The sequence below is a fragment of the Mercenaria mercenaria genome, chromosome 8, assembly GCF_021730395.1.
Source record: "Mercenaria mercenaria strain notata chromosome 8, MADL_Memer_1, whole genome shotgun sequence".
Lineage (NCBI taxonomy): Eukaryota > Metazoa > Mollusca > Bivalvia > Venerida > Veneridae > Mercenaria > Mercenaria mercenaria.
The window spans coordinates 6,825,420-6,849,935 of record NC_069368.1 but is presented as its reverse complement, the minus strand read 5'-3'; the positions used below and the strand labels follow the sequence as shown (position 1 = coordinate 6,849,935).

Genomic DNA, 24,516 nt, shown 5'->3' with positions numbered 1-24,516 from the left:
GACCATATCTCAATGAAACTTAGTCAGAAAGTTAATCTTGATGATCTATAGGTCAAGCTTAAATCTGGGTCAGGTGGGGATCAAAAACTAGGTCACTAGGTCAAATCAAAGGAAAAGCATGTTAACACTCTAGAGGCCACATTTATGACTGTATCTTCATGAAAATTTATCATAATGTTAATCTTGATGATATTTAGGTCAAGTTTGAATCTGGGTCATGTGGGGTCAAAAACTAGGTCACCGGGTCAAATCAAAGGAAAAGCTAGTTAAACTTTAGAGGCTACTTTTACTACCATATCTTAATGAAACTTGGTCAGAATGTTGATCTTGATGATCTTTAGGGCAATAGATCAGGTGAGCGATACAGGGCCTTCGTGGCCCTCTTGTTTTGTTTTTCTTTTTGTTACAGCCCAAAGTCTTATATGCATGACATTTGGTATAGGCGGTCTATTTTCCTTAACTGTGTATTGTTTTAGTTCATGGCCAATTAAATCGTTTAATCCGTACATTTTTGCACATAAAACTGCCATTCAGTGTATCTAAACTCTATTTGCACAATAGCTTCTGGCCACAGTTACCCACTACCTTGAGAGCCTACAGTGCATAATCATGCTAAATAAGTAAAGCAAGAACCAAGCACTGATAATTCATCTCCACAATGTGAATGACAAAGAATACAAATTCTGTACTAACAAGACATAAATGACTAAAAGTCTCGTAAAATGAAATGCGTTTCTTTATGAATAAATGAGCAAAATAAATATAAAGTAACCATAACAACAATTAAAGGTAAAAAAATTATTTGTATCTTCATAGATTTGGCGATACTCTCGACTGATGACGATCCGGCTGTTGCTAGGAAACTGCACACACTTTGGATTTAGGCGGTTTCTTTGACTCGTTCCTGAAAAGAAAAGTTGTTTATTTGTTAATTCTGTACTTGTTTAGTCAATGTTCCACCTTGGTTATTTTACACTCATCCTACATTACAAAGAAGTAGTTGCACGAAGCATTAGGCTAGGCAAGTAAAATGGTATTCTGATGTAGATTAACCTGGTTTGCATCGTATTTTCATTAAAAAACGTTGCTATGATTGTTCCGTTTACACATTTTATTCATTTACCATTTTCCCAAATCGTGTACACATTATGGTATACAAGTCTTGGATATTAAAAAGGTAGCTATCATCAATTGCAAGATACACAAAGATGTCTGCTTCGTGTATTGCAATATGAAAAAGACGCCTTTTTCACGTTAACAACGTGGATATTTTTCTATTCGTACAATAAGTCTCCAACCAAGCCTTACGTTAAGCTACAAAGTATCACTAAATTCGCCATCTATTTTATATTCTTTTTCTTTCTCGGTGTTTCACTTATCGGATTTTTATGTATTATATCTTAAATTCAACATTACTTTCGATTTTCAAGTTCTCTCTTCCTATTTTTTGTTTCATGAATCGTCATGTGTTTCCTGGCCATGTTTTTCTAGTCCCGACATTAAAGATGCTACCTGCAATCCATCCCTACCTTTTGCTGTCCTAATTTTTCTCTACTTATCTTTCGCCGTTTTTTTTCTCTTTTTTTTTTTTTTTGCCTTGTTTCATCAACTTTTATTACTTGTCTTAACTAAATCTTTAATGTTCTTTCTCTAATTCAATCTTACCTTTGGTTTTCAAGTTTCATTTTCTCCAATTCTATTTTTGCCATCTGCTCCTCATGCCTCATTCTCTCTCGATGTTTCTCTTGCTCCATTTTTAAATGTTCCAATTCCAGTTTCTTCTGCTCCAGGTGTATTCTCTGTGCTTCGTTTTCTTGCTCTTGTTTCTTGTGTTCCAGGCCTTCTTTCTGTAAGTTATGTTCGCGTTTTTTCCTGAAAGAAAAAACATAGTTGTATTACGGTATGGGTTCAATAGCACGTTTTATTTTTCACTACTGTTTGTGCATTATTGTAGTTTTAATGACCATTGCAGAATATGTACCAAGAACTTCGATTATCATTCCTTGCTATCTGCATTTATATATATAAATACGAACAATTACATCATAGTACCTTTGTAAACATAAATGATTAACAAACAATGTTGTGTGTTAGGTTTAAGATAGTACATACATAATACATGTATAGCTCTGTACAGTATAAGTATATACTGCTACTAAAAAACAGTAAGCTTCTTAAATGGTCCGAGAGCTCACGGACTTTTATTGCAACAATTGAGGCCAAAAGAAGTTTATACATTTATGGAAACAATATTTCATATCCTCCATGAAACCCCATTTCTTAAGTGTCAAAGCCGTGCCTATCTATATTTTGTTCACTTATGTTTGTGATAGGGGAGGTAAAACTCACTTGTAAAAATTTAGGGGGTAGGGTAAAGTTTACGTCTACCAGCGTTTTCACTGTTTAATTACAGTAACTATCTTAATGTCAATAAATGTATATATGTCATCCAATGTCAGCAAAAAGAAATTCGTCAAAAAATAATGAAGGGCAAACTTGATATTTAAGGTCAATGTCAAATTTATGTACAAATCACAAAATTGGCATATTTGAAATTTATTTTTATTCTTAAAAATTAGTTTGTTATCATAAGTCACTCAGTTTTACTTATGTAATGTGTATATAACAGCCAAAGTCAGAAATGCAAATCTTATTGCAAAACGTCAAAGTCAACCCTGATAATTGAAGGTCAAAGTTCATTTTCATGCAAAAATGTGAAAAATGTTACCTTTACGTTTTTCATCTGTTTAATATGTATTCACATTATTAGTCACTGAAGTTAATTTGTTTTAATGTCTGTATGCCAGGCAAAGTCAGCAGTGCAGATGTAACCCCAAAACTGCCAAGGGTAAGGCTTATATCAAAGGTCAAAGGTCAAATTTGTGTGAAAAATTGCATGAATAGCTTCCTGTTTGAAATATAAATGCTAATTCTAATCATTATTAGTAATTGCTCGTGATTTATTTTAATGTATATATGTCCCACAATGTCAGTAATAAAGATATCGTCTGAAATCAGACAAGTTAAAACGTGATATTAAGGGTCAAAGGTCATTTTCATGTAAAAGAATGAAAAAATGGCTCTTTAACTTTTCTTCTTGTTGATAATATTCGTCGATATTAGTCAACGATATCAGTTCATTTTAATGTATAAATGTTAGGCGATGTCTTGTATGCACATATAATTTCAAAACATTCAAGGTCAACCATAATATCAAAGGTCAAAGGTCAAAAAAGTGAGTAAAATGTTGCAATAATATCACCTGTTTGTAATAATTTTTATTGTTTAAAAGTATTTGTTTTGTCATTTTAGTAACAGATCGTTGTTCATTTTACTGTATATATGTCAGACGATGTCATGGAAGAGAAAATAAGTCAAGGTCAAACCTGGTATTGGAGGTCAGGGGTCACTTTTGTATAAAAAATAACAAAATTTACCAAACTTACTCATTACTTTGATCAAAAATAGCTTGTTGTTATAATTCACTGTTAGCAATTTATTTTAATGATTACATATCAAGCAAGGTCAGCAATGTAGGTCTTATTCTTATAAGTCAAAGGCAAACCTATTATCAAAGGTCAAGGGTCAAACTTGTGTAAGAATTCGCAAAATGACTAGAATTTTGCAATGATTTTTCTTTATTGTGTAGGTTATTTTTGTCACTACTAGTTAAACTGATCAGTATTCATTTTAAAGTATATACAACTGACAATATTACTGTTGAAATAATAATGAAAAATAAGTCAAGGTCAAACCTGACATTTAAGGTCAAATGTCATTTTCTTGTAAAAATTCAAAATACAGCATTTTTAATTTCTTCTTCGTTACATATTATCTTGTCATTTTGTTCATTGAAAATAATTTTGTCTTATGTTTATTTGTAAATCAATGTCAGCAATGCAGATCTAATTTCAAAAACAGTTATTGGTAAAGGATATCGAAGGTAAAAGGAGAAATTTGCGTGAAAGATCGCAAAAAAAAGCATTTTTGCAATATTTTTCATTGTTTAAAGGTATTTTGTCATTATTAATATCTTGTGGTTATTCCTTGAAGTTTCATACATGTATATCAACAAAGATGATATCCTAAGTCATGAGTGTAGATCAGCCCTGATGTTAAAGTTTAAAATTCAGTTTTGGGTAATAAATTCAAAAGATAACACTGTTATTTTATTTCTTTATTCAAACATATCTTGTTATAACTTGATGTTAATTCATTTTAGTGTTAACCTTTACTTACTTACTTCCTTACTGCCTTCCATCTTCTTATGGCCGTTTTATATTATTATGATTAGATGCGGCAATGAACTGCACCGTATTCTGCAGGTCGCTGGCATCTCTCCACGGCTTGGTCTCAGATGGGATGTCTGTTGGCCAAACTTTCTGGCGTGCCTTTTCCAGATAGGAACAGCTCTGCAGAATGTAAAACGGTGTTTGTTCCTCTGATCCGCACTGACATTTCGCTTTCTCTGCAACTCCCAGCTTCTTAATATGTTTTCTCAGGCCACAGTCTTCAGTGCGCAGACGGAAGACAGTTAATTGGCTGTTTAGCTTGTGTAGACAGTCCTGATTTGGCAGGTAACCTCCATTTATGTTCTTCCAGTCTGGCGCAAAGCTGTTCTTCCATAGAGTCTGAGCTTCTCTGTATGAAGTTGGAGGTTGGGGCTGTATTTGCCTGGTTGCTGTCTTTGCAAGTTTGTGCGCAGCTTCATTTCTAGCTATGCCCACATGTGCAGGAATCCATAGAAATGCTACATTGTTGCTCTCAGGCAGGAGATTGATGTTTTTCAACAGATGTCTAATTAAGTTGTCTGATGGAACTGCTGAGAGAGCCTGAAGAGCTGACTTGGGGTCTGTTAGGAATATATTGTCCCTTTTCTCCTCGCTCATACAGTTCGAGTGTCGCCGATGTGAGGGCATGTATCTGGATCTGGATCTGTTGTTGGAGCATCTCTTGCCGACTGGATGAGAGAGTATGAAGGAGGAGCTGTCTGAAAATTTGATGTAGGCACCACTCCCAGCTTTCCGAACTGCCCTTTCCACTGATCCATCGGTATATGCTTGGATCCAAAAGTGTGCTGGATAGCGGTTATTGATCATTTCTAGCGTAAGAGATTGTTGGTAAGCCTGATGTTGCTTTCCCTTTAATTCTACTCCTGGCACCTCCAATCTGATCTTGGGAGCACATTGTCTAGGAACCCATTCATTGGGGGCTCGAGCGGCTCTTCCTCTGTGTCCAGTGCTGCTGCTTTCCCTTTTTGTAGTTTTTGACGATATGGTTAAGACTCTGTCTTTTCAGTCTGTTCTTGGTTCTGCTCTTGTGTTTTGAGTGGAGTGGTAGTCTCTTTGCCTTCTCTGCATGCACAAAAGCTTTGCACTCTCGCCTTGTCTCTTATGGCTCAGGGTTGGCTGTCTTTTCCATTTATTTTATTGGAGTTGTCTCATTGCCCCGGGATTATCCTCAAACCTGACATTTAACCGTGTCCAATTTATCTTTACTGGTTTTGGAAGCAGTTACCCATGAGGTTGATGCGTACTCTGCTATGGGCCGTACGTTGCCTGTGTAGACTTGCAGAGAATCTTTGCATTTACTCCCCAACTTGTTCCAGCCAGTTTTTTCATAATTACGAGTTTTTTAAGGCCCTCTCCTTTGACCTTTAATGTCAGATTTGACCTTGACTAATTTTTTATTATTATTTCAAGAATGATATCATCTGTTATATATACTTTAAAATGAATAATAATAAGTTAATAGTTTTGAAATACCTCAAAAAATAATGAAAAATCATTGCAAAAATACTGATTTTTTTGGCTAATTTTCACGCAAATTTGACCTTTGACCTTTGATAATAGGTTTGGCTTTGTCTTATTTGGATAAGACCTACATTCCTTACCTTGTTTGACATGTATACATTAAAATAAATTGCTAACAGAAAATTCTAACAAGCGCTTTTATTTTTGAACAAAGTAATGAGTAAGTATGGTAAATTTGATCTTTTACACAAAATATGACCCTGACCTTTAATGCCAGGTTCGACCTTGACTTATTTTCTCTTCCATGACATCGTCTGACATATATACAGTAAAATGAACAACGATCAGTTACTAAAATGACAAATCAAATACATGTAATTTTAAACAATAAAAATTATTACAAACAGGTGATATTATTGCAACATTTTACTCACTTTTTTGACCTTTGACCTTTGATATTATGGTTGCCCTTGAATGATTTGAAAAAATATGTGCATACCAGACATCGCCTACTTTTTATACATTAAAATAAACTAATATTGTTGATTAATATCGACAAAATATCATTAACAAGAAGAAAAGTTAAAGAGCTATTTTTTCATTCTTTTACTTGAAAATGACCTTTGACCCTTAATATCACATTTTAACTTGTCTGATTTTAGACGATATCTTTATTACTGACATTGTGGGACATATATACATTAAAATAAAGCACGAGCAATTACAAATAATGATTAGAAATAGCTGTTATATTTCAAACAGGAAACTATTCATGCAATTTTTCACACAAATTTGACCTTTGACCTTTGATATAATCTTTACCCTTGGCAGTTTTGGGGTTACCTTTGCACTGCTGACTTTGCCTGACATACAGACATTAAAACGAATTAACTTCAGTGACTAACAATGTGAATACATATTAAAAACGTTAGAAAAAGTAAATGTAACATTTTTCATATTTTTGCATGAAAATGAACTTTGACCTTCAATTATTAGGGTTGGCTTTGACATTTTGCAATAAGATTTGCATTTCTGACTTTGACTGATATATACACATTACATATATAAAGCTGAGTGACTTATGATAACAAACTAATTTTTAAGAATAAAAATAAATTTCAAATATACAAATTTTTGTGATTTGTACATAAATTTGACCTTTGACCTTAAATATCAAGTTTGCCCTTCATTATTTTTTGATGAATTTCTTTTTGCTGACATTGGTTGACATATATACATTTACTGACAATCATATAGCTACTGTAATTAAACATTGAAAAAACTAGTAGACGTAAACTTTACCCTACCCCCTAAATTTTTACAAGTGAGGTTTACCTCCTCTATCACAAACATAAGTGAACAAGATATAGATAGGCACGGCTTTGACACTTAAGAAATGGGTTTTCATGGAGGATATGAAATATTGTTTCCAAAAATGTATAAACTTCTTTTGGTCTCAATTGTTGCAATAAAAGTGCGTGAGCTCTCGGACCAAAAGGGACAGGCCTCCAGATCATTCGACAACACATATTTATTTATTTTTTTTAGATATCTGGAAATAAATGCTATATTTGTTAAGAAGGCTTTAAAACTTAATTACTGACAAACTATATGTTACGGAAACACATGAGAATTTGCTGTTTTTACTACTTTTAACGATGAAAATTGAAAAGCGTTTGTAAACCTTTTTACTCCAGGTAAACTGCCTCGATTATAAATATCTATATTTTGAAACAAAGAAAAATATCAAACAGGGAAGTCATAATTCACTAATTCCGCTATAGCTCTATTGGTTACGACGACGGGAAAATGTCTTTTGGTTCGATTCCCGACAAGGTCATCTTTTTTTTTTCTTGATTTGGAATTTTTATGATATTTAAGGAAAAAAACTCATATTCTAATGTTCATAATATGACCAAAGTTCAATTTGAGAGAAAGATTACCTTTAGCCAAATCTGGAGGTCAGTGCCTTTTAACAAATAACTGTTGCACATGTCATTTAGTTGTAAATGCAGCTCTATTAAATGTGTTTATACATGTATATTAAATTTAGCCAAGTAAATTTCATTTGAAGAGGATTTTCTACATCTAAAGTTAATAAATGTATCTGAAAATTATGGTGGTTGATTTCTGCCATTTCGTGTTTTCGCCCCGCGACCCCGCCGAGCGAAAATATGAGCATTAACAAGTTAAAATGGCGAAAACAAGATAATAAGCGCTACTTAAACGTCAAGTGCACCGCGCCCCTACTTTCCAGTTACTAAATCTCACCCCCGACCCCGCTAATTATCGTGTTTTCGCTCCGCGCCCCCGATAAATAGCGAGTATTCGCCCGCGACCCCGCCGAGCGAAAACACGAGAATTTACAAATTAAAATGTCATGGGCGCGGGGCGAAAACTCCCTATTTAGCGGGGACGCTGATTGAAAACACGATAATTAGCGGGGTCACAGGGCAATATATTTTGTAACTGGTATGTCGGGGTCGCGGGGCGAAAACTCGCTATTTAATGGGGGTGCGGATCGAAAACACGATAATTAGCAGGGTCGCGGGGCGAGATTTAGTAACTAGAATGTCGGGGGGCGAGGTGTGAAAGGTGCGCTAATTATCGTGTTTTCGCCCCGCGCCCCCCGACATACCAGTTACTTTATCTCGCCCCGCAACCCCGCAAATTATCGTGTTTTTGCTCCTCGCCCCTGCTATATAGCGAGTTTTCGCCCCGTGTCCCCGCCATTTTAACTTGTTAATTCTCGTGTTTTCGCTCGGCGGGACCGCGGGGCGAAAACGTCAAATGGCAGAAATCAGCCACCATAGAAAGTAAACTATTTTAGTGTAAAATACGCATTGGACATCTTTATTATCAAACTTGAAATTTCTTTGAAATAGTCGTTTTATAAATACTAGCGCAGTAGAAGAAAAGACTCCAGAACTCACAACAGAATTGTAAGAAAGACAACTCTGTATGAAATATAAAAAGGATTAAAAAGTAACGTTGCTAACTTTTCTTCCTCCATATTATTGCACTGGATGACCTCTGTGTCAGAACTGTGGCTGTGGCCGAGGTTACAGTAATAGTAACCCATAATCAGGTTACGCGCCATTTTTTTCTTCAGTACTTGAAGGTTTCAGAATCAATTCTGAAAAACAAAAACATACATGTATAACCATTACATTAGACAAATGAAGCATGAATCTTGAGCGGTTAAGCCGAGCTTTATATAGTTTCGCAAAATCATAGAATTACAGATGAAACATGGATCTTGAACGGTATCCAACGGTTAGGCCTAACATTTTAATATAGTTCCGCCAAATCATAAAATTACAGATGAAACATGGATCTTGAACGGTTAGGTCGTACATTTTAATATATAGTTTCGCCAAATCATAAAATTACAGATGAAGCATGGATCTTGAACGGTTAGGTCGAACATTTTAATATAGTTTCGCCAAATTATAAAATTACAGATGAAGCACTGATATTGAACAGTTAAGCCGAATTGCTTAATGAACTTTCGCCATATCTATTTTTTCAGTACTTATCTCGAATATCTTGGATTTGAAATGGTTTTAATGATAACACGTAAAGTTAATGTGAAAACTATTTTACTGAATTTAAATGGAAATGTTTTAAAGGCTAGAAAGTTTGTGACACATTTAAATAGAAATAAAAGTATTTTAACCAATTGTCAACATTCGCTTTAAATATCGTGACTTGTTACTTTGTCTTAAAATTTTCAAAGTACAATAAAACTTGTGTTAAAGACGGGAACTGCTATAAAACCTGATTATAAAGGTCACATGTACATTTATCTGTATTTAGAAAGCACCTGTAAACAAACGTAATTTCTTTCATTTACCAAGGGTGGTCTTTACAGACTGTAGATATGTACTGGAAATTTCGCTTTCTTTAAGATGTTTGAAACCTTTGAAATATTAAATATGACTTATTAACTTTATGTTTAAACCGAAACAAACGAACTTCATAAACATTTTTATAAAATGCATGTATAAGGAAAACTTACATTTTTGGTCCAAAATAATTCCGTAAAATCCATTTCTGCGAGACAAAAAAAAATATTTATAAGCAGTACGAAAAGTTTGTATGTATATACATTCTTTGATAAAGGAAATAGTTTATATCCGTGTCTACATGCTTAAAATGCATTCAATACAAAGCTAAATATAACACAAATACAGTATCGATTAAAAATCAGATGATCCAAAATCGATTTTACGTATAAATGTGACGACCAAAACGGGTGGATCAGGTGTTCAGTCTTAATAATACAAAATTCAATGTATCAGAACATCTTCTTTTAAATTTTGAGTACATTTCGAAATTGCCAAAATTAATGAAATTAGACCGTTCCGTATGTAGGCGATGCCACCCACTAAAAGGTTTACGATGTTTCGCGTTTGGTAAACGAAAACTCTTGACGTTAAAGGACGAGAAGACTCAAACGATGGAAATAATATCCTAAAGCGCGTCACGTTATAACAGTTAGCCCGGGCCTTACGCCCTAATGAAAGCTGCCATAGTGTACTTATTAAGTGTTTATAGGAGCACTAGGGTAGAGTTTAAGAGTGCACTGTTTGAGCTACGCGGTAGTGTCCGCCTTATGTGTGAGAGGTCCCGAGGTCGATTCCAGGTCTTCAGTCTGTTACAATGGCGCTCAACGTAAAAATTCACGAGTAGATATAAATGGACAGTGTAACGTCCCAAAGAGGTTCAAATTCAAGATTCTAAAATGGACAGGGTGAATTAGTATGTGCATTTATACTGCCTATTTCAACATATTTGTTATGAAACAGGGATACTAGTAGTATAATAAAGCAGCGACCGAACTTTGTGACGTAACGGTCGGGTAGATGTGACATTAAAGTATCACAAAGAAGACAGTATCAGTCTGATTATTTTCACAGCCACGAGAGGGATTATTTCAATTATAATCGAGATGAATTATTTTCAGTGAAGCAGCTACCCAATAAATCTGACAAGGGAGAAGGATTGTTTTCAGTGAAGCAGCTACCCAATAAATCTGACAAGGGAGAAGGATTGTTTTCAGTGAAGCAGCTACCCGATAAATCTGACAAGGGAGAAGGATTGTTTTCAGTGAAGCAGCTACCCGATAAATCTGACAAGGGAGAGGGATTGTTTTCCGTGAAGCTGCTACCCAATAAATCTGACAAGGGAAGGGATTATTTTCCTTGAAGCAGCTATCCAATAAATCTGACAAGGGAGGGGGATTGTTTTCCGTGAAGCAGCTACCCAATAAATCTGACAAGGGAGAGGGATTATTTTGCCTGAAGCAGCTTCCCAATAAATCTGACAAGGGAGAGGGATTATTTTCCGTGAAGCAGCTACCCAATAAATCTGACAAGGGAGAGGGATTGTTTTCAGTGAAGCAGCTACCCAATAAATCTGACAAGGGAGAGGGAAGTTTTTCCTTGAAGCAGCTGCCCAATAAATCTGACAAGGGAGGGGGATTATTTTCCGTGAAACAACTACCCGGGCTAGGACATGGATAAATGACATGTTTCGTTAAAGCAACTTCCCAATAAATCTGCCTCGAGATATGGATAGTTTTTCGTGAAGTTGTTTACCAATATTTTTTTAAGGACGGGGAAAAATAAATCTGAAAACGACGACGAATAATTTTCTTTGAAGGAGTACACGATAATTCTGACAAGGGCGTGGGACTGTTTTCCTTGAAAGGAGCTCCCTTATCAATTTTATAAGGATGAGGGACTGTTTTCCTTGAAAGAGCTCCCTTATCAATTTTATAAGAATGAGGGACTGTTTTCCTTGAAAGAGCTCCCTCATCCATTTGACAAGGGTTAGGGTGAGGGGCTGTTTTCCTTGAAAGAGCTCCTTTAGCAATGTTATAAGGGTGGGACTGTTTTCCTTGAAAGACCTCCCTTATCAATTTGACAAGGGTGAGGGACTGCCTTCCTTGAAAGAGTTTCCTTATCAAGTTGACAAGGGTGAGGGGCTGTTTGCCTTGAAAGAGCTCCTTTATCAATGTTATAAGGGTGGGACTGTTTTCCTTGAAAGAGCTCCCTTATCAATTTGACAAGGGTGAGGGACTGCCTTCCTTGAAAGAGTTTCCTTATCAAGTGGACAAGGGTGAGGGGCTGTTTGCCTTGAAAGAGCTCCCTTATCAATTTTATAAGGGTGCGGGACTGCTTTCATTGAAAGAGCTCCCTTATCAATTTGACAAGGGTGAGGGACTGTTTTCCGTTTTCCTTGAAGGAGCTCCCTTATCAATTTGCCAAGGGTGAAGGACTTTCCCTTGAAAGAGCCCCCTTATCAATTTGGCAAGGGCGAGGGACTGTTTTACTTGAAAGAGCTCCCTTATCAATTTTATAAGGGTGAGGGACTGTTTTCCTTGAAAGAGCTCCCTTATTAATTTGACCAGGGCAAGGGACTGTTTTTTTGAAAGAGCTCCCTTATCAATTTGACAATGGTGAGGGACTGTTTTTCGTTTTCCTGGAATGAGCTCCCTTATCAATTTGACAAGGATGAGGGACAGTTTTAGATTTATAAGAGTGAGGAACTGTTTTCCTTGAAAGAGCTCCCTTTATTAATTTGACAAGGTTGATGGACTGTTTTCCTTGAAAAAGCTCTCATATCAATTTTATAAGGGCGAGGGACTGTTTTCCTTGAAAGAGCTCCCTTATTAATATGACAATGTTGAGGGACTGTTTTCCTTGAAAGAGCTCACTTATTAATATGACAATGTTGAGGAACTGTTTTTCTTGAAAGAGCTCCCTTATCAATTTGACATGGGTGAGGGACTGTTTTCTTTGAAGGAGCTCCCTTATCAATCTGACAAAGGTGAAGGACTTTTTTCCTTGAAAGAGCTCCCTTATCAATCTGACAAAGGTGAGGGATTGTTTTCCTTGAAGGAGCTCCCTTATTAATTTGATCAGGGTTATGGATTTTGTCTTGAACGTTTGGTGGATTATTTACCAAATAAAGCTGAAAAGGGTGAGGAATAAGTTCCGTTCAGCAGCTACCTAATCTTTCAACTGTTAGGGACAATTTTCCTTGAAGCAGTTACCCAATAAATCTGGCAATGGCGAGGGATAAATTTCCTTGAAGCAGTTACCTAATAAATCTGTCGAGAGCGAGGGGTAATTTTCCTTAAAGCAGCTACCCAGTAAATCTGTCAAGTGTGAGGTATTGTTTTCCTTGAAGCAGCTACCTAATAAATCTGTCAAGGACGAGGGATAATTTTACTTGAAGCAGCAACCCAATAAATCTGTCAAGGACGAGGGGTAATTTTCCTTGAAGCAGCTACCCAATAAATCTGTCATGGGCGAGGAGCAATTTTCCTTGAAGCAGCTACCCAATAAATCTGACAATGGCGAGGGATAATTTTTCTTGAAGCAGTTACCTGATAAATATGTCAAGGGTTAGTGGTAATTTTCCCTGAAGCAGCTACCCAATGAATCTGTAACGGATGAGGGGTATTTTCCTACCCAATTAATCTTCAATGGTGAAGGGTTATTTTCTTTGAAGCAGTTACCCAATAAATCTGTCAAGGGCGAGGGGTAATTTTCATTGAAGCAGCTACCCAATAAATCTATCAAGGGCGAGGGGCAATTTTTCTTGAAGCAGCTACCCAATAAACCTGGTAATGGCGAGGGGTAGTTTTCCTTGAAGCAGTTACCCAGTAAATCTGTCAATGATGAGGTATTTTTCCCTGGAGCAGCTACCCAATAAATCTGACAATGGTAAGGGATAATTTTCGTTGAAGCAGTTACCGAATAACTCTGCCAAGGGCGAGTGGTAATTTTCCTTGAAGCAGCTATTTAATAAAACTGTCAAGGACGAAAGATAAATTTTCCTTGAAGCAGCTACACAATAAATCTGGCAATGGCGAGGGGTAATTTTCCTTGAATCAGTTACCCAATAAATATGTCAAGGGTTAGGTATTATTTTCCTTGAAGCAGCTACCCAATAAATCTGACAATGGTAAGGGATAATTTTCCTTGAAGCAGTCACCTAATAACTCTGTCAAGAACGAGTGGTAATTTTCATTGAAGCAGCTATTTAATAAATCTGTCAAGGACCTATGATAAATTTTCCTTGAAGCAGCTACACAATAAATCTGGCAAGGGCGAGGGGTAATTTTTCTTGAAGCAGTTACCAAATAAATGTGACAATGGCGAGGGGTAATTTTCTTTAAAGCAGCTACCCAATAAATCTGGCAAGGACAGCGGGTAATTTTCCTTGAAGCAGCTACGCACTAAATCTGTCAAGGACGAGGGGTAATTTTCCTTGAAGCAGCTACCCAATAAATCTGTCATGGGCGAGGAGCAATTTTCCTTGAAGCAGCTACCCAATAAATCTGACAATGGTGAGGGATAATTTTTCTTGAAGCAGTTACCTGATTAATATGTCAAGGGTTAGTGGTAATTTTCCCTGAAGCAGCTACCCAATAAATCTGTAAAGGATGAGGGGTATTTTCCTACCCAATTAATCTTCAATGGTGAAGGGTTATTTTCCTTGAAGCAGTTACCCAATAAATCTGTCAAGGGCGAGGGGTAATTTTCATTGAAGCAGCTACCCAATAGATCTATCAAGGGCGAGGGGCAATTTTTCTTGAAGCAGCTACCCAATAAACCTGGTAATGGCGAGGGGTAGTTTTCCTTGAAGCAGCTACCCAATAAATCTGACAATGGTAAGGGATAATTTTCGTTGAAGCAGTTACCGAATAACTCTGCCAAGGGCGAGTGGTAATTTTCCTTGAAGCAGCTATTTAATAAAACTGTCAAGGACGAAAGGTAAATTTTCCTTGAAGCAGCTACCCAATAAATCTGGCAGTGGCGAGGGGTAATTTTCCTTGAATCAGTTACCCAATAAATATGTCAAGGGTTAGGTATTATTTTCCTTGAAGCAGCTACCCAATAAATCTGACAATGGTAAGGGATAATTTTCCTTGAAGCAGTCACCTAATAACTCTGTCAAGGGCGAGTGGTAATTTTCATTGAAGCAGCTATTTAATAAATCTGTCAAGGACGAAAGATAAATTTTCCTTGAAGCAGCTACACAATAAATCTGGCAAGGGCGAGGGGTAATTTTTTTTTGAAGCAGTTACCAAATAAATTTGACAATGGCGAGGGGTAATTTTCTTTAAAGCAGCTACCCAATAAATCTGGCAAGAACAGCGGGTAATTTTCCTTGAAGCAGCTACGCACTAAATCTGCCAAGGGCGAGGGGTTATTTTCCTTGATGCAGCTACCCAATAAATCTGGCAGAAGCGAGGGGTAATTTTCCTTGAAGCAGCTACCCAATAAATCTGGCAGAAGCGAGGGGTTATTTTCCTTGAAGCAGCTACTCAATAAATCTGGCAGAAGCGAGGGGTTATTTTCCTTGACGCAGCTACCCAATAAATCTGGCAGAAACGAGGGGTTATTTTCCTTGAAGCAGCTACCCAATAAATCTGGCAAAAGCGAGGGGTTATTTTCCTTGAAGCAGCTACCCAATAAATCTGGCAGAAGCGAGGGGTAATTTTCCTTGAAGCAGCTATCCAATAAATCTGTCAAGGGAGAGTGGTAATTTTCCTTGAAGCAGCTTTCCAATAAATCTCTCAAGGGCAAGGGGTTATTTTTATTGAAGGAGTTACCAAATAAATCTTGCAGGGGTGACTACCTAATAAATCTCTTAAAGGGCGAGGAGTTACTTTCCTTAAAGCAGTTACCCAATAAATCTTGCAGAGGCGACTATCCAATAAATCTCTAAAGGGCGAGCGGTTATTTTCCTTGAAACAGCTACCCAATAAATCTTGCGGAGGCGACTACCCAAAATATCTCAAAAGAGCGAGGGGTAATTGCCCTTGAAGCAGCTACCAAATAAATCTCTCAGGGGTGAGGTATTATTTATTCATTTGGGTTTTACGGCGCACCAACACAGTATAGGTTATATGGCGCCAAGCAGGACTATAAATTTTGGTTCCACATCTCATTTACATCGAAATAAAAACATGAGGTATGGAATCAAAATTTGCATACCTGCTGGAATCACAGTTACTGCAAAACCAAGTGTTAAGACCCTATTAGTCGCCTCTTACGATCTTGCAAGGGTAAGGCAGTGGTTCAAATTCTTTTCATACACAGATTGTCCCAGAACCACATGGGGCGAGGTATTATTTTCCTTGAAGCAGTGCCTAATAAATCTGTCAAGGGTGAGGTATTATTTTCCTTGAAGTAGCTACCAAATAAATCGTTCAAGATTATGGATAATTTTCCTTGAAGCAGCTGTCCAATAAATCAAACAAGGGTGATGGGTAATTTTCCTTGAAGCAGTTACCCAATAAATCTGACAATGGTGAGGATAATTTTCCTTGAAGCAGCTACCCAATAAATCTGACAATGGTGAGGATAATTTTCCTTGAAGCAGCTACCCAATAAATCTGACAATGGCGAGGATAATTTTCCTTGAAGCAGCTACCCAATAAATCTGACAATGGTGAGGGATAATTTTCCATTAAGCAGTTACCTAATAAATGTAACAAGGGTTAGGGATTATTTTCAATGGAGATGCTACCTTATGACTCTGACAAAAGAAAAAAGGAGTGTTTATTTACTTGCATAGAACAAGTACTTACTTTTACTGGTAAAGAAACCAAACACATAGGTCGCCTTTTCAAATCGAAATACATCTGACAAATGGTGTTATTGGCATATAATTGTCAGACTATGGCAAATAAAAAATACAAAGATATTGTTTCATAAAAATGTTTATTCTAATATATTGTACAATTTTCTAGAACTGATCTTTTGTTGATACAGTAATAACATCTATACAATTTTACAACATAAATTTTGAACTGGCATGCATGTAAACTTAATAGAATAAATATATCATGGACGAAAATATAACTACACCTTCCAGTGTCATGTCTGATGTATACAACAGAAACGACCAGAGATCCGGTACCGTTCTGCAGAAGGATGATCTAGAGGGTACCTTTTAAATGTAACGCCTGCTGTATAATTAAGGAAAGGGCTCAGATTCTCGAAGGTTCTGCCAACTTATGGTCAAGAGAACTGGTACCGGATCTCTCAGGAAATGGCTAAGGATCCGGTTCCATGTTTCGGCAGAATAATGATATAGAAAACAGTTACCCGATCCCTAGCAACTTCCTATTAAAGAACACAACACTGCTAGATTAGTAAGTGTATTAAATGATTTTCAAATCGTATATTAAATCACAAGTTTTACATATACATTTAGAATTCAAATGGTACATGAATCATGAAAATATCGAAAGCCGTGATTCGAATATATACTAGGATAATGTGATGGCAAGTTGGCTACTTATTGCACTGGTTTTTTTTAAGATATGTTATATAACATTTGAGTCGAGAAATGGTTCACTGATCATCCCTGCTAGGAATTTAAAAGTAGTAATAACTGTTCCTGTAAATTTATTTATTTATTTATCTGGGTTTTACGGCGCACCAACACAATAATCCTCGGTATCAATATTGCATAGTCATCACTTGTTTATTTTATTTATTCCCACATATTTCTCATTTTTCCACACTTATTTAAGCCAGATTTTTTTCTTGATAAAAAAATTCTTATATGCCTTAATGGTACACTATATTTGTAATTTATGGCCAACACTTGTTATTCATTGCTTACATTTGTAACTCATGACTTACAATATTAATTCATGCCTTACAGTAATAACTCATGGTTCAGAATTGTAATCCATAGCTTACAATTTTAAATTCATGACTAATGCTAACAGCTCATGGCTTACAATAACAATAACCTTGTGCTTTATTTTACAGTTCCCACTAAGAAATATACAAAGTAACCTTTGAAGAAAAAATAAATTCTTAACAAAATTTTATCAAAAACTGCATACATTTTTTTGTTCATTTACTGTAAATATATTTTTCTCAAATGCAGCAAAAAAGACAGTGTATGTATGTAAAATTTGAAATCTATTACATATTAATACGAGTGAAATTACTAAGACTAATGTATATAGTAATATGCATATTGAAACATGTCTAATGAACGCCAGCTATTCATATTGTACTTCTACAATGAAATTAGCGCTTTAAACATTTGCATAGAAACAAAGTGAATTCTTTGTAATACACCGAGTGCATTACCTTTTGTATAGAATAAAAAAACGTGTATGAAAGTACTACATAGCATGCTTTTAACGTTAAATACAAAATAGTGCTATACTATTTACACTTCTTTGGTACAGACCTAAGTTTTCAAATAAAATTTCCTTATAATAATCCAGATCATTCTAGGACATATTAAATTTACATATACTTAAACACAAGTTGGATATAACATTAGGAGGGGTCAGATCAGAAGTGGTCTAAGTGCATATATTTGCCGCACCATGAGAAAACCAACATAGTGCGTTTGCGACCAGCATGGATCCAGACCAACCTACGCATCCGCACAGTCTGTCAAGATCCATGCTGTTCACTAACAGTTACTCTAATTGCTATAGGCTTTGAAAGCAAACAGCATGGATCCTGACCAGACTGCGCGGATGCGCAGGATCCATGCTGATCGCAAACGCACTATGTTGGTTTTCTCATGGTGCGGCTCAATTATTATATATAAATGTAGATCAAAAAGCACTTAAACAATTTCGCTTTGCTTAATAAAGGATTAGTCAGTTTGATATTTATCTATTTGGCAATTAAGAGAAATCATTCCAGCTGCTTGTTCCCTTGGATTCCATATAATTCTTTAACGCTGAAATAAACTGTTCAGTTTCATCTGCTGTAAGGGCAGATCACTATGTGGATTTGTTTGTTTGTTTTGGGTTTAACGCCGTTTTTCAACAGTCATGTAACGGCGGGCAGTTAACCTAACCAGTGTTCCTGGATTTTGTACCAGTACAAACCAGTTCTCCGCAAGTAACTGCCAACTTCCCCACATGAATTATCACAGGTGGAGGACAAATGATTTCAGACACAATGTCTTTTATCAAATCATCATGGAGAACATACGCCCTGCCCGGGGATCGAACTCGCGACACCGCGATCTGTAGACCAACGCTCTCCTTACTGAGCTTAGCGGGCGGGCATAGATTTGGATATTTTTTCTTGCCACAGATAACTTCCCTTTGCAGTACCAACTGTAGTGGGATATCATTATGTGGAAGATCTGATTATTTTCAAACTCTCTGTAGTGACTACCTCACATAGCAGTCTCTACTGTAAAGGAGGATTTGGATATTTTCAAACTCCCTGCAAAGATTACCTCCCCTAGTTGTTTCTACTGTAAGGGGAGGTCACAATGCAGGTTAGGATATTTTCAATGAAAACTTTTATCTGTACCTCAATCTTATTTACATGAGATAATATTATGAACACTGCATATTTTGACTTGAAAATAGTGAAATAATTACATATTACAAATGTACTGCTTAGGCAATGGTCAGTTTGTAAGATTTTTAAATTTTCATTTGCATAGCAAATTATTTACAAATGTTTAAAATGGTTATATTCATTCAATAAAGGTGTAATAACATACTAAAGCTAAGAAGATTTCTTGCATTCCAAATTTCTTTTCCATTCTGAAATTCATAAACAAAATTCCTTTTATCAAAAATTTACTCCCAAAAACAATGATCTGGGAAAGAAAAAATTCAAAAAGTCATTTTTATCCAGCAATGTTATAAATGATAAAATATTGAGCTCTAAACAAAATCTCTATGTACACAACAAAAAATGCAGAGACAAGATTGCAACACTTAAAATATCAACCTGAGTCTTTTGGCACTAAAAGTAAACAATACATAGTTGAAAACACAATGATAACAAACATGTACAATATGTGCATAGCTTACATAACAAAAACATAAATTAATATATCTGCATATTATACTGCCTTAACTCCACGTTACTGCCTAAACTCCACGTTACTTTACTTGAACACAGCCCGTGAGCTGATAAAATTTGTCTGACTGCATAAACATGGTGAGCACTTTTTAAGGTACATTTTTGTAGCAGACCCCTAATGAAAATTGGTAATTTCCATTTGATAATGTATTTTTGTACAATTATAGCATTCCTCAGCTTGAAGGATAAGTCTTTTGTGCGTATAAGTTACATCTATGCATACAAGAATATCTAATCAAACAGAAATTACAGACTGTCAATACAGGCCACTACCTATAAATATCACTAACTTCAGGAAACATTAATTGAATAACATGTTCAACATTTTTGAAAATCCTTATTAAATGCAATTGTATTTTTAAAAAATAAATCCAGAGGTACAAAAATGCATTATTATTCAGGTAGAAGTTGTTTCATGCAGATGGTTATCTAAATTGAAAAAAGTTTTTAAAAACATCGGCTCCAGTATCAAATAAGTGCCAACTTTTTGAAAAATGATTATCAGTAGCTCCAATGGGTGATAATATATATATTATAAATAGAAAAAGCAAAACAAGTTAAACTAGATCTCTTAGCTTTGAAATAGGTACGATTTTATTTCAAAATAGTATTAATACACAATGTATACAACTTGCATAATTTGAAAGGGTATGAAATTTGTCTACCTAAAGACGCCAAAACACAAACTTCCATTCTGAGTTAATTGCATAATTGTAAATCAGGTGATAAAATTATTACTGGCAGTAAAATAATACTGTTACAAAATGAAATTGCATAATAATACACATGTTTATAATAGCACATTTCGTGTGTTAATTAGTAATATGTATGTAGCACATAACATATAAAACTTCTATACTGTATTGCATAGCTCTCACTGTATAAACTTGCCTGTAAGACAAGGATTTTTTCCTTAAAAATTTGATCTAATGTGTTGTCCTGTCAAATAAGTTAATAAATGTCCTTGACCTAAGGTATTTATAAAACAGGCTGCAAAATACTGACAATTTTGAAGTAAATGAGGTACCCCGTCTTATAAACAGATAGTCTTATAGATGGGTAAATACAGTAACTGAAACTGTGAATTGTATAAATAAGTCCGAACCATAAATATCACTGTAATCTATAAAACTTTTATACATCAAGAAAAAAGCAGTGACATAATCACTGAACACAGCTCACCAAAATGTTTACAAAATGGTCCACAATTATACTGCTTAATAAGAAAATCATTCCTTAAAATCTGGTAGGCTGACTTTGAGCACAGTTTTAAAACTGACCAGTGGTAAGGTTTCTAAAATCAGTTTTATAACCTTTCAGCTAATTGTTTTGACTAGCTGGTTAAAAACTAGTTGAAAATTCATGCATTTTTATGTCCAGTTTTTTTTTCCATTTATAATGTAACCAAGCAACAAATATAAATTCACAATACTTAAGCATCAAAAGATATTCTAAAGATAGAAAATACTACAAATGTTGATAATATACTGTTACAACATGTACTAAATATATCAAATATTACTTCATTGCACATACTGGCCCACTAATGCTAAAAAATTACATCAAATAGCAAAATTTTCAAGTTTGTGCCTTTTTTTCATCACAGAATGAAATTATTTTTGCACTAAAGTTTTTTTTATGCCGGAGTATTTTTTGACAAAATGTATATATATTCATTCAAATTCATGAAATAAAAATTAAATCAAAATTTCAGGGTTGTAATGCAAAAAGGTGCTATCTACTTACATTAGAAGACAGACAGCACTTTTTTTGCTTTAAACCTTCACAGTGAATGCCATGGCTTAAGACTTAAATTTAAGACTTCACGACAGTACCATGCCAAGGCATAAACTCTGTACTAAAAATAACGTATGCTTTACACTATCAGAGCCTTGTCACTTGAGCCAAGAGCTTTATGGAAGCCATCATGACCCATTTGTCGTCTGCTTTTTCTAGTGGTAGGAGAAACTTTATCTAAGCTTTTCGCTGCAGCAGAGACATTATCACTTGCATGTTTCAAGTCAATATGTTTTTGCAGTGTCTCTTCATCAGCAAAGTCCGTGTCACATATATTACATGTAGCTTGTTCACTATCAGCATGTGATTCATTATTAGTTCTTTCGTCATCATCATCAATGCCATTTTCTTCTTCTGAGACTTTAACTTCAACATCGTTTTTCTTCATATCATAGTCATTGTGATTATTTTCACCATTTGTTAAACTTTGATTTTTCAACTCCTTTTGGTTACAGTTCTGATTTTCATAAAGTTTTTGAATGATGTCGGCTCTAAAATTCTGATTGTCATCCGCATCTTCAGTTGACATTTGTTCCTCCGTTGTAGACAATAACTTGCGATGTAAGTTCAGGTTTGAACTGTGGCGATCTCGACTTCTCTTTGAAGGGAACGATGCACTACAGCCATCAACTGTGCATGTGTGCATCAATTTTAAATGCACATTTTTGTAATGTATTTTTAAACCAAATATATTTAAAAATGTCTTACCACAAGAGACACACTGTTTTGGATTCTCTTTGTCAATAGGTATTTCTCCTTCACTCATAATTTCACCATTACTTTTTGACATATCTACTGAATCATTTGATCCCATAGACGTGTTTGAATCTTGTCCAGATGCATTTAAAAACTGTTCTGAGTCCATTCCTTCTGGCATATGCATAGCAAAGTCTAATACCTCACCAGTATCTTTTCCATTTATATCTTCATCATCGTCTTCATCATCATCATCATCAGAGTTATCATCAATAATCAGTTTATTTTCACTTTTATCCATTGATGCATCTTCAACATCAGAACTATTACTGTCAATATCATCTTCATTATAATGTTCCCCCTGTTCCTTTTCGTTATCATTTGGTACCCGATTTTCTTTGATGTGGTCAATTTCTTTGGAATCATTCTCATTATGTTTATTTTCATCAAGTGTACCCTGTTGATCCTTCTGGTCCGCTGATTCAACATAGGAGTCTGATGGTTGTGCACAACGAATTGGGATGTTCTTTCGTCTACTTTGTGATCGTGCAGGTCCTGCTAAATTGTTAGATACCATATCATTCATTTCTGCTTCTTTTACGTCTTCTAAGCTCTCTTTCATGGCATTCTGATATTCTTCTAGCATATGTTCAGGGACAAGAGACAGACTGGCATTTCCAGGACTTGTTTCTCGTGAATTCTGTCCACTTTTCAATAATGGCAGACTTAGATCTTTGGGCCCTTCATCATCGCTGTCTAGTTTAAGTCTTTTCGCTGCAGTGGGGAATACTGGCATCTGAATATTGGGATCAACATAGAATGGTCGCTGATTTGGACTTTCGGCTAAACTGACTGGACTGCCCGATACCCCTGAAGGGGAGATCATCATGGATGGAGGTGTGGAGAGTTGACGTTTTTGTGACTGACTTGATCCATCATCAATAAGTCTAGCACCATCTGGTATTTTTGGTCTTTTCTGCGGCATATGAAGTTTGGGGTTCGGGTTTGCACTGTGACGGTTACGACTGCGCCTAGAGCTGAACATCATTGTGCAGCCTTCTACTGAACATTTGTGCATTTCTTTCAGATGAACAGCACTGTAGTGTATCTTTAAAGCCCCTTTATCACAAAATGTCTTATTACATGCGGAGCAGAGCACACGCTTTTTACCGTTTGGTCCGATCATGGATGTTCCGAAGCTTGGATCTGGTATCCAGTTCCTTTTGATTGGATTAGATGATTTACGTAAATGTTTATTTTTTCTGTCACTATATAAAGAGTCTTGGTCCTCTTTGAGAGAAAAGTTAATGACACCCTCGTCACCATTGTGATGTCTCTGAAGCATAGGAAGGACCATAGCAGGACCTCCCATACTGACTGACGGTGGCATGATGGGCAGATGATGTGTTAACGGAGACTCTATGTCCGACATTTTATGAGGTGTGTATGGCGTATGAGGTGGTGTAGACTGTGCAGATGTTATGCTTAAATTTTGTGGGCTATCACTCTTGGGAGATCTTGACTGTTGTTTTTCACCAGGACTTACTGAAGCTGGACTCGCAGATTCGCGTCTGTAATCAAATGGTTGCATAGTCTGAAGACGGCCTAGCGGTGAAGTAGCTATAGGACTTGTTGAGGTTACCGAGATCAGTGGGGGACGAAGATCTCTAGGACTTGATGATGGTGTAGAAAATCCTGGGAGCGGCGGGCTAAGCAATCGGCTTCCTGCTGGTCCAATGAATGGAAGCCGGGCACCAAACAGATTCCTTACATCAAAAGGACGAATCAAATTTTGCATAGACAGGTTACTTCGTTCAATAAACTTTTTAATCTCAGATTCATTTCTGGTAGTTTGTTTGATGTAGTTATCTTGGCGCTCTTTCGTATCCTGCAGAATTATTTCCTGAGCTATAGATTTGGTTTCCCCGAATCTCAGAAACTGTTGCATAATGATGAACTCCTCTTCCCTTGTCGCACAAATCCACTTGTCCAACACACGACCCGAAGTCTCCTGAAAAGAATGAGAAAAATGTTTAAGTAGAACAAGTTTTTAAAAACATTTCTAAAACAAGAACTGTCACTATTAGTGACAAATGCCCCCGAAGCCTGCCCAAGAATACTACAGTCTGCGCAAAATATGCCAGAATAGCTTAGGTATATATCATTTTGTGACCTTGACCCGAGAGACCCGGGTCATAAGCGCAACACACCTTCCCAATATGGTTAACATTTGTGTCAAATTATTTTCAAATCCCTTGATAAATGGCAGTTATGGACCAGACAAGAAACAGACTGTGTTAACCTTTGACTTGTGTGACACTGAACTTAGAGCTAGGGGTTTGGATCTTGCGCATGACATGTCACCTCAT

General features: G+C 36.0%; 2 protein-coding genes across 5 annotated transcripts in view; both read right to left on the bottom strand.

Moving 5' to 3' along the window:
- Window positions 1-718: 718 nt before the first annotated feature.
- LOC123565886 (involucrin-like) lies at window positions 719-9,913 on the bottom strand. The gene is made up of 4 exons (XM_045359658.2): window positions 9,775-9,913; window positions 8,753-8,889; window positions 1,666-1,872; window positions 719-904 (listed from the first exon to the last, which is right to left on the bottom strand). Exons 2-4 carry the CDS (start codon window positions 8,851-8,853, stop codon window positions 856-858), a joined length of 357 nt encoding a protein of 118 aa, XP_045215593.2. The 5' UTR covers window positions 8,854-8,889; window positions 9,775-9,913; the 3' UTR covers window positions 719-855.
- Window positions 9,914-16,482: 6,569 nt separating this feature from the next.
- LOC123523129 (zinc finger protein basonuclin-1-like) overlaps window positions 16,483-24,516 on the bottom strand; it is a 71,504-nt gene continuing 63,470 nt past the window's right edge. For all 4 annotated transcript variants that reach the window (XM_045300778.2, XM_045300779.2, XM_045300776.2 and 1 more), the window contains one exon: window positions 16,483-24,158. In XM_045300778.2, coding sequence (XP_045156713.1) covers window positions 21,531-24,158 — 2,628 coding nt within the window. In that variant the 3' untranslated portion in view covers window positions 16,483-21,530. The remainder of the gene's footprint in view (window positions 24,159-24,516) is intronic.